The following is a 9,846-nucleotide window of genomic DNA, read 5'->3' as shown; positions in this document are numbered from 1 at the left end:
AAAAAAAAAACCACAAAGCCTGAGTGATGACATTTATGGACACACAAACTAAACAAAATCTACTGTAGTGGCGAAAAAGGCTCGGACAGTGAGGACGTTTTGCATAAATGCAGGACACACCTTAAATTTGGGGTATTGGGCTTTGCAGTGAAATTTCAGGATGAACCTTAACTGACTGTATGTAAACATGAGTACATTTTACTGTTGGTTGAGTCTGAAATTTCACCCCAGAACCCAATATCCCACACTTTCTGTCAGAATTGTATAAATATAGAAAGAGGCTGATTATGGCTGGTGTTCACTGAATCAATTAAAATCTGGACGGGTAGTGTAGGAAGTGAGATCAAACGTCATGTGGAGTGTTCCACTTTCTCAGGATGGCCTCTGCTGCATCCAGGGTGGAGTCCTCCTGAGATATGGACATTAAAATAATAAAAAGTCTGTTTGAATCATAGATACAAAAAAGTCAAATGAAAAGGAACATCACAGGGTGTTTTACCTTGATGAAGCAGAATCGGATGTATTTGTCAAAATCTTTGCCGTGCTCTGGACTAAAGAAGGCTGACACTGGTATTGTCGCCAAGCCCTGCGGAAACAGCCCATAGATAAAAAAACCAAATTAATTAACTATGGCAATTAATTTACAGCAGAAACCTCGAAAGTTACACAATTTTTGACCAAATCTACATATCTAAACTTCGATCAGGCATCAGTTATCACATCATTTCAGTTCAGTGAGCATTAGGGGATTTGCTTTTTCCTTCTGTATTTTTAATGTGTCATACAATGTTTTACCCTGGTGACAGATTTTTTTCGACCTATGAGGAAAGGTAACTGAATCAATCAAATTCTGAATTTACCTTTTCTTTAATGAGCCATTTGACGAATCTGAAGTCGTAGGATTCATCTTTTGTGCTTGGGTCATTGAGATCCACCTCTGTGGAGAAAAGGAAGTTGAGTTCACAACATGCCGTGTCATGTTGGTTGTCTATGTGTGCCCTGCGATTGGCTGGCAACCAGTTCAGGGTGTACCCCGTGTACCCAAAAAACAGCGGGGATAGGCTCCAGGATGCCCGCGACCCTCATGAGGATAAGAGGTTCAGATAATGGATGGATGGAAATTTTCTCTGCAAGAAACAACCCCCAACCTCCTTGTGACCCACACTGCTTGCTCACCGACAGAGGAGATGTCGGTTATCATGAAGTAGCCCCCCTGGGGCATAATGGGCTTCAGGCCTACGCTCTCCAGACACATTGCCAGTTTCTCCCGCTTTCGGTTCAGCGTTGCCGGCAGCTGGCGGAAGTAGCTTTCCGAAGAGCCAAATAGTTCCAGCTCACGCTCGAAGCCGCGAGCTACTGCCTCCTGCAAGGTAGGCCCGGGTAAGTGTGGCGGACATGACGATCAAATAAAACAGTATCTATTTCTTGTTGTCCTTGTTGTGATTGTCGTCACCTGAGCAGCAGTGGCACAGTGGTAGACGCAGTTCTGATGGATGGTCTTCATGTGCTTGAGGAGGGGACCATCACCGATCGCCCAGCCCACCTGGACAAAAGAACAATGCACAAGTAAATGATGGCTGTCTAATATACAGTTTATTACCTACATGCTCTACTCTCTGAAAATTTGAGATTTGGGGGTAAAACGTCACTATCAGTTTTACAAGTGAACCCCCACACCGCACATCAATTGGTCACCTTCCATCCCGTAGCACTGAAGGTCTTGCCCGCGCTGCCGACCGTTACGGTCCGCTCCCACATGCCGGGCAGGCTGGCTGTCAATAAAGCCAAACACGCTTGCATTATTTCCTCCCTTGGGAAAGATTATTGTGGTCATAGGATTTATTGTATGTATGTATTTGCAAGTATTGCGATTTCTTTTGCGGTATTTCCCCTCACCTATTTTGACATGCTTGGCTCCGTCGTAGGTGAGCCACTCGTATACCTCGTCACTGAAACACAGCACGTCATGCTTGATGCACAGGTCGGCGATCACTTGCAGTTCTTCCCTCTTGTAGACCTGCAATGATGTTAACATCCCGAGACGAAAAATAAAATGATGACTCTGCGCTGTTTCGGCAAACCGCACTAAGCGCGATTTCACTTCTGACCTTTCCCAGCGGGTTGTTGGGCGTGTTGATAACGATTGCTTTGGTGCGTGGAGTAAATTTACTGGCCAGCTCGTCAGCAGACAGGACCCAGTCGCCGCTTGACATGGCGCCATCCCCGCCTTCCACTTTCTGTGAGGAGGTGGGGGAAATAGATTTGTAGCAAACCACCATCAAGGCATATCTTAGATTAAAGCCCAGGGTTAGAGCTAATCAGCTTCGTCATTAGACTGCGAGGGTGTGCCGTGTATCATATTTAAAAAAAGCTTGTTGGCACCTTGTGGCATCTTGGTATGTTGAAGTGAAGGGAGGAGTTTTATTTAGTCAGGCCATAGACTTGTGTGACAGAAAAAAGTGCCTTTTGTGGCATTAACAGGCCATTACAAAAATCAGGAGATGACAGATAAGGGCACTTACTGGCCTTAGAGGGATGTAAACCGCCTTCCCGCCCACCATCTTGACCATGGGCTGATAGCAGTCAAAGAAAGGCTCCACTATGATCACCTGAGGGAACCACATTTGGGTACATTTACCCCCACAAAATAGTCACCCAAAATGACCAGTAGCCTTCAGAAAGAGGGTTAAGAGCATGCACCTCGTCTCCCTCATCCACCAGTGCCTGGAAAGCGCAGTAGAGCGCCTGGTAAGCGCCCACCGTCACCAAAACGTCCTCCATGGGATCGATATGGTGTCCCACGATGCCGCTGAAGAATTTGGCTAGACTATTTACCAGACGTGGGTGGCCCTGGTGGGGTGGGCATGAGAGAGACAGAGAGAGATGGTCATGAGTGAGCAAGAGAGAGAAACCTGATGTCATGTATAGGAAACAGTTTTGAACACAGCCTCAGTAAACTCACGAAAGCGCGTGTGTACTGGTGCATGGAGGGACCGCCACGCAAGGCTTCACAGAAGGCATCTTGGATATATTGCGGAGGGGCGAAGTCTGGGAAACCCTGCCCGAGGTTGACAGGGTTGTATTCGGCTGCCATCTGGGTGAACTCCACCCTGTTGGATGAGAAAAACAGCTTTGATGTCAAAACTTGTCCACTATTTGTATTCTTTCACAAAGTGCAATTTTATGAAGCAATTGTTTTTAATGGGTTTTTACATAACACAGGTTGATCTCAATTTAGGGTCGCGTGCCTTCACTATACTGTAGTACTACGTTGTGCCACAACATGCCAGACTCTTATTTTGAGTCTTCTTTTTGTTTGCTCAAAGTGATATAATATGATAATCAGCAAAACGCGTGACAACAGGCGCTTAAGAATGCTTTAAGTGTGTAGTTGTGGGAAGGGCCAAAGTACTGAGACCACATGCAAAAGCCCCTAGTGAACAAATAACAATTGTGATTATTGTGGACAATTTGTACGACTAAAGTCCACAAGTTACTTTTACATTGAATTTACCTTCTGATGAATCAGAAGCAAAGAGTCCAGCAAAACTTACAATTATGTAATACATCGATGTAAAATAAATAAATAACAGCATATGTTAGATTTGTTGTTGTTTGTGAGTCATTTGCACTTGTTGACATGAACCTGTTCTGTTTCTTACCATACGTTTTTGTCGACCCCTTCGGTCCTGCTCGCGTTTAGCCTTCGTGACATGATTTTCTGGTCGTGGAAGAAGACGAGATGAAAACAAATATGCACAAACCAAAGGTCGCAAAGGATTAAGATCACACGCACCCGCACATACCTTGGGGAACTTTCGAAGAGCAGCGGTGCACTGACTTGCAGTCACAAGATTCCTGATGAGTATTCCCATCGGTTAAAGAAACATTGCGATAGCAGAGTGTCTTTAAATTAAAAAAAATAAATAAAATAGGAAAACGTATTATAAATCTGAAATTGAACAATGTGTTTTATGTGACAATTTAGTGCGCAGCAGCGAGCGATATTCAAGGGAACGGTCGACCCAGTCTTTAAATCACTTCCGGGATGGGTGGGACAAGATTGTCGGGAGACGTCGTTGGAAGGAATATAAGAATATATATATAAAATAAAAATACATACATAAAACAACATTCTACCACCACCTGAATACTAAGGTTAAATAAAATTTCTGCACTGGACTGTTGAAACAAAATAGATAATTTCTTGTTCGTTTACAGATTCCCGATTTCTTAGGACTGATTCAACAGAGGAAGCATGGTTGCTAGAAACGGACATTTCTTCGAAACAACAAAAGGAACAAAGAAAACAACAACAATCATCTTTAATTTTTGTCGCCCGAAAGGAAAACCTTTCGTGTAGGTGTACGTAGTGGAAAAAATCAACAGAGGGACACACTCAAACAGAGGGACAAACATTGGAATGCACACATAACTTGAAACAACACACTGATACAAAAACATAGAGCGAGATCCAGAAAAGGCTCAGACACATAAACACACTAAAATAAACAACACAGCCACTAAAAAGCAGACACACACACCACAAAAACACTCCCAACACAAAATACACTTGGAGAAACACATTCTCAAACATATACACAGGCTCCAGAGACACACAAAAACATGCACACTCAGAGGGACACGTGCACAGACTCAAAAAACAGATACACACTAAAATACACTCAAAACACGAACACTTTGAAAAAACACACTCAAACCACACTAAAACCATAAGACACTCAAACACAGAATTTAGCACAAACAAAAAACACACTCAATTCAAATAACTCCACACACTGAAAAACACATGTAAAGACAAATTAAAAACACATGATTGCTCAAGCTCACGCACACAACCCCAAACAGACAATTAACCACTGACAAAAAGCAACACAGTAAAACACACACTGGGTGTTTGTATCATTTTGTTTATAGTTTGAAATCAGTTAGCATTTGTGTCCCACCCATTGAACGAGAAATGGGAAGCACCATTGATTGCTGTTCATAACTACAAGTTGGCTTTCTTCAAGTCCTCTGGAAGAACTCTGCCCTTCTTTCTGGCCTTGTTCTTCTTTTTCTCCACTTTGGTAGTCTTCCTCTTCTGGATGTTCCTGCGTCGCTTGTCCTGCCTCTTCTGCATCTTCTCCACGACCGTCTGGCTGCGCCCGTCCCATTGCTTCTTGTGCCGGTTGCGCTTCTTCTCCTTGTTGGCAAGGGCAGTGCGCAGCATGTCCTCGTCGTCCTTGATCTTGATACCCTCGGCCTTGTACAGCGCGTTGGTCCACTTCATCCTGGCCTCCACCTCTCGGGCCTTGACCTCGTCCATCTCCCGCAACTTGTCCAGTTTGTCCTTGCGCGCTTCTACCCGGCTCAGCAGCTGCTTGTAGTTGCGCCCGGACAGCGGCGTGATTTGGCCCTTGATGTGCTGCTTCTTGGCCTTCTTCTTCATGACCTTGTCCACGTACTCCTCCTCCACCGTCTCCACCGTGTTGAAGATCACGGCGCTCTCTTGTCGCTTGTTGATGGCCGTGGGAGCCACTTTCTGTTCGGCCTTCTCTTCCTTCTTCACCTCGGCCTGCTTGCTTTGGGCTTCTGCCATCTTCTTCAACTGGAATTCCTTCTTCTTTCGCTTCTTGCGCTCACGCTCCAGTTTCCGCTTGGCCCGTTTGGCCTGGACAGCCTCTGACAGCGCCTCCTTTGGGGCTCCCTGCCAAAAATGAAATGACACATTCTGAATAATGACAACAATATCGTCTATGCTCCTTGCGTAAAGATAACAAAAGACAATCTCTCAACTCAAGGAATACATTCTTTAATTTAGAAATTGTACAACAGTCTCCATCTTCATACCTGTGCTCTGGCCTCTTCAATCTTCTCGTGCAGCCTCTTCCGTAGAACATCGAAGGCAGAGAAAGTATCCTTCACATTTGGCCCTTTAAAAGAAGGAAGCAGACTAAGTTTAAGTGGGTTTTAATACGTTTAAAGGGCACGCGAGAGGTAAAACTAGAAGTCTGCAATGTTGGCCCTATGAAAAGACAAAAGATTAAAAATGACAAAATTGAGTTGACTTACAAAAGGAGCCAACAATAAAATTAAGATGTTAAAAAACAAAGTAAAACATGCACCAATTTTAATGCACTCTGATGTTTGAGCGAGTTTGTGTACCTCCTGTATCTGCCACGCGTTTTGTGTTCACTTTCAAGTGTCCGTTGTGTGCTGACTTTGGATTGGAATTGTTTGGACGTGTCACACTTTGCTTCTTTTCATTTTTGAATGACTTCTTTTTGCACTTTTTCTTCTTCTGTGGTGGACCACCATCTTTCTGGCCCTTAAATGGAGCTGAAAGAAAAGAGAGAAAAAAAATCTTGACTAATCTTTCACAAGGAAGTGGGCGGATTAAAATAAATATGGATATTAACGTTGGTACAGAAATTGCTGGATGGTATCAGTGAATTTGTGGGACCCCTTGCAAACAAGATCTCAAGGGAATTTTCTCAGGTCAGTAAAAAAACAAAAAAAAACAAAAGTAATTAGACACATACCTCACTTTCAGTAGTTTGTGGATTAGATCTAGACCAAAACCTCATTGAAATCAAATAGCCTAGCCTAAAAACTATCGGGAGCAGTAACATTAACAACATTAAAGTGCATAAGGGCAGAGAGCGTATACTTCTGCCACTTCTGGAAATAATTAAATGCAAGATTTGAGTCAATAAAGGTGGTGCATTGATTTACATTTTCGCACAAGTGGGGATATATTCAAATTCATATAACTGTATATAAAAAAAAAACCGCCATAAATAAAACAAAAAATGTTACCGAATGGCCTCTTCTTTGGTTCCTGCTTCTGCTGATTTAACTCTTTCCTGGCAAATTTCTGGATGTAGGAATCCCTTGCTGCGAGATCCATGTAGAAAACTGACGCTTTTTATTGTATTTTAAATGTTTCTTTATATAGAAAATGGACCGATTCCATTTGGTAAGAAACGCATCCACGCGCACGTGTGGGCGGGGGGGGGGTGAAAAAAAAATGAAGGTGACGGACCCGGAAGCAGTTCCTTCATAAAAATACCGGAAGTAGTAACAAGAAAATAACTCCCCGCTTCTTCACAGCATTAGTACAGTAACATGTCACTTACGTAGCTGCACCGGTGATAAAGGTTGTCTCGGTATGTTTTCGCTAAAAACGCTGCTGGTTTCCTGCAGCAGCGCGTTGACCACTTTAAAACACGTAAGTTTCCTGAAAGAGACTTAAAATAAAGAGTGTTTTTTTTTCCTTCCTTAAGTGTTTGATATATGAATGTTATTGCAGACGAATGTCGTTCACGCCAAGAGGACTCTTTGCCTGCGTAAAACGCCTCTCTTCAGACGAACAGATGGTAACACTAATGTATTTAAAGTATATTATAATGTATTTAAATTTCTTTGTTAAATTAAAAAAAAATGTGTGTTTCTCTGATATTACGATGCTTCTCACCTATAAGTGATGAAGCGCTTGTCACCTCCCATATACGGCAAGGCAGTGGCCCTATGCGGGGGAATCTAGACTTGTTCATTTACATGTTCCATTGTTTGGCATCTCTCCTCCATTCTGCACAAACACAAGGTGCAAAAGTCATGATATAATCTAATTTCACTCGTGTATAAATGATAGTAGAAGGGTCCTAATATTAATTTATAGTTGGTGTTATTACTCCAGTCAGGTGGATTGCACAGCGGCATTCGTCCAGTTCGGTGGCGGCAACCGGAGAAGACACTTTTCTTAAATGGTTCCTGCTGCTCATCCCGGCTACCACATTTGGCCTCGGTACCTGGCAGGTATGCACTTTTAACAGACATTTTTCTAAAAATTATTGAGAATCTTTGGAAAAGAAAAAGCAATTATTGAAAAACTACATTGGAAAAAGATAAATATAATATAAAATACATTCTAAAAATAATTAATTGAAAGTGAAGTTTAATTTGCAAAAGCAAATAATGTAAAATATCTTTAAATAATTACTCTTTATATATATAATTTTGAATTTCAAAAACTAAACTCACTGTAAAAAGTAGAGTCTCATTGTCATATAACTATTTTTTAATCATTATTATTTTAATTACATCAAGGTGAAACGTCGGCAGTGGAAATTACAGCTGATCGATGAACTGACCAGACTCACCACAGCCGAGCCCATTCCACTTCCAATTGAGTGAGTGCGCTACCTCCTGACGGTTGCAGGAAATGCGGCAGGCTGGAAACCGACCTAACATCTCCCCTCTGCAGCCCCCTGGAGCTGACGGGCCTGGAATACAGGCGGGTGCGCGTGCGCGGCCGCTACGAGCACGACAAGGAGCTGTACGTCCTGCCGCGTTCGCCCGTCGACCCGGAGAAGGAGGCCAGGATGGCGGGGCGGTTGACATCCAGCGGCGAGACGGTCGGCGCAAACGTTATCACGCCCTTTCACTGCACGGACCTTGGGTAATTGAAATGCTAGACCGAATTATTTAGAATGTGATACAAATACTTATTTACGCATATTTAATTTAGTCATTTAAAAATATGTAGCCTAAAACGATATATTCAGCAGTCCATGAAAAAAAATATTTTCATTGAGCTCATTTCCTTCCATTTAATGATATCCTCAGCATCACCATCCTGGTGAACCGAGGCTACGTCCCCAAGCAGAAGATGAGACCAGACAGCAGAATGAAGGGCCAGGTGAGTACCCCAAAGCCTTTTTTTTCTTTTTAACCCTTCAACTTTAGTCTCAGCAAGGTGTATGGTCATTTGCGCGTGCAGGTGGAGGATGAGGTAGAGGTGGTCGGGGTGGTCAGGCTGACAGAGCCCCGCAAACCCTTCATGCCCAGCAACGACCCCGAGAGAAACCGATGGCACTTCCGCGACTTGGAAGCAATGTCAGACGTGACAGGAGCTCAACCCATTTTCATTGATGCTGACCTTGGTAACATTGCGTGTCATGAGACCAGTGGTGGGAAGTAACAAAGTACAAATATATGTACTTGAGTAGGTTTTTCCATGTATATTCATGGTTTTGCATTTCAAATTTCTGATTTAAATGTGTCTATAAATTCACATTTGGGGCATGTCACCAAGCAAATTATCTTTTTGGGCGAGTTGAGGAACTTCAGACAAATGTAGTGTGTTGCCACCATCTTGTGGCGACCTGGTGCCAAGGAACTATGTTGAAGTGATTCAAGCTTCAGCTGAAGTAATGGTTTATTGCCATTTTGGTGCCCATGAACTATGGCACCTTTAAAGGCTATGTGACTAGAAAGTGCATTTGAGTCTATACCCTTTTTTTTGTACAACTGTGTCTCTACTTAAGTACAATAAGTACCGGTACTTTTTCCCCCTCCCATCTCTGGACTCTTGACTGAACATTTTTTTTTTTTTTTGCCATCATACAAATTCCCTAAGAGGAAATGTTTTCCAGCCAGCACCATCCCAGGAGGGCCAGTCGGTGGGCAGACGAGGGTGACGCTGAGGAATGAACACATGCAGTACATTATCACCTGGTAAGTTACGTTTTGTGATTCATGTACTTAAATTCATTTGCTTTTACAAATGTATGTTTTTTGTCTTCAAGGTATGGCCTGTGTGCAAGCACTGCCTACATGTGGTATGCAAAGTTCATCAAGAAGCTTAAAGTGTAAAACATCTGCTGAATTTGTCTGCATAAACTCTTCTGATGTAGCAATCTGAATTAAAACATTGGGGGGGTGTTGAGTGACTTGAATCAGGAGTGAAGTGAATTGTCCCACCCAAAATGAATTGGTGACATTTGGAGAAACCTCCAATGATTGGTTAGTTCACACAATTTAGTGACGTGCCATTAGCGA

At 42.9% G+C, this 9,846-nt stretch overlaps 3 protein-coding genes across 4 annotated transcripts in view; 1 reads left to right on the top strand and 2 right to left on the bottom strand.

Annotated features, from left to right (window-relative positions):
• Positions 1-4,666, bottom strand: part of kyat1 (kynurenine aminotransferase 1) — a 4,947-nt gene extending 281 nt beyond the window's left edge. Inside the window, exons 1-13 of one of the 2 annotated variants that reach the window (XM_019872159.1) lie at positions 3,807-4,665; positions 3,663-3,721; positions 2,963-3,110; positions 2,701-2,850; positions 2,523-2,609; positions 2,109-2,237; positions 1,897-2,017; positions 1,696-1,772; positions 1,454-1,543; positions 1,177-1,363; positions 861-937; positions 500-586; positions 1-409 (exon numbers count right to left, since the gene is read on the bottom strand). The exon at positions 1-409 is cut by the window's left edge and continues 281 nt beyond it. In XM_019872159.1, the coding sequence (XP_019727718.1) occupies positions 344-409; positions 500-586; positions 861-937; positions 1,177-1,363; positions 1,454-1,543; positions 1,696-1,772; positions 1,897-2,017; positions 2,109-2,237; positions 2,523-2,609; positions 2,701-2,850; positions 2,963-3,110; positions 3,663-3,721; positions 3,807-3,875 (1,347 nt within the window). In that variant the 5' untranslated portion in view covers positions 3,876-4,665 and the 3' untranslated portion in view covers positions 1-343. Of the gene's footprint in view, positions 410-499; positions 587-860; positions 938-1,176; positions 1,364-1,453; positions 1,544-1,695; positions 1,773-1,896; positions 2,018-2,108; positions 2,238-2,522; positions 2,610-2,700; positions 2,851-2,962; positions 3,111-3,662; positions 3,722-3,806 lie in introns of both variants that reach the window. The other variant, XM_019872160.1, reaches the window with a different exon arrangement.
• Positions 4,667-4,911: 245 nt separating this feature from the next.
• Positions 4,912-7,035, bottom strand: surf6 (surfeit 6). The gene is made up of 4 exons (XM_019872161.1): positions 6,823-7,035; positions 6,169-6,342; positions 5,854-5,936; positions 4,912-5,710 (listed from the first exon to the last, which is right to left on the bottom strand). The coding sequence occupies exons 1-4, from the start codon at positions 6,911-6,913 to the stop codon at positions 5,012-5,014; spliced, it is 1,047 nt and encodes a 348-aa protein (XP_019727720.1). The 5' UTR covers positions 6,914-7,035; the 3' UTR covers positions 4,912-5,011.
• A 62-nt stretch (positions 7,036-7,097) lies between these two features.
• surf1 (SURF1 cytochrome c oxidase assembly factor) lies at positions 7,098-9,743 on the top strand. Its single transcript, XM_019872163.1, has 9 exons — positions 7,098-7,234; positions 7,316-7,382; positions 7,703-7,821; positions 8,113-8,195; positions 8,270-8,464; positions 8,632-8,704; positions 8,786-8,948; positions 9,441-9,522; positions 9,594-9,743. The coding sequence occupies exons 1-9, from the start codon at positions 7,175-7,177 to the stop codon at positions 9,658-9,660; spliced, it is 909 nt and encodes a 302-aa protein (XP_019727722.1). The 5' UTR covers positions 7,098-7,174; the 3' UTR covers positions 9,661-9,743.
• Positions 9,744-9,846: the final 103 nt, after the last annotated feature.

Source organism: Hippocampus comes, unplaced genomic scaffold (assembly GCF_001891065.2).
Source record: "Hippocampus comes isolate QL1 unplaced genomic scaffold, H_comes_QL1_v1.1 scaffold260, whole genome shotgun sequence".
NCBI lineage: Eukaryota > Metazoa > Chordata > Actinopteri > Syngnathiformes > Syngnathidae > Hippocampus > Hippocampus comes.
The sequence above is the reverse complement of the archived record's forward strand: the minus strand, read 5'-3'. Positions and strand labels throughout refer to the sequence as shown.

Bases quoted from the DNA above. Each gene is read 5' to 3' on its own strand.
- surf1 (XM_019872163.1), top strand. From the start codon at position 7,175: ATGTTTTCGCTAAAAACGCTGCTGGTTTCCTGCAGCAGCGCGTTGACC. The intron at 7,822-8,112 runs GTATGCACTTTT...AATTACATCAAG, and splicing joins TTGGCCTCGGTACCTGGCAG to GTGAAACGTCGGCAGTGGAA. The intron at 9,523-9,593 runs GTAAGTTACGTT...TTTGTCTTCAAG, and splicing joins ATGCAGTACATTATCACCTG to GTATGGCCTGTGTGCAAGCA.
- surf6 (XM_019872161.1), bottom strand. From the start codon at position 6,913: ATGGATCTCGCAGCAAGGGATTCCTACATCCAGAAATTTGCCAGGAAA. The intron at 6,343-6,822 runs GTAACATTTTTT...CTTTTCTTTCAG, and splicing joins ACCAAAGAAGAGGCCATTCG to CTCCATTTAAGGGCCAGAAA. The intron at 5,937-6,168 runs GTACACAAACTC...CTTCTTTTAAAG, and splicing joins ACGCGTGGCAGATACAGGAG to GGCCAAATGTGAAGGATACT.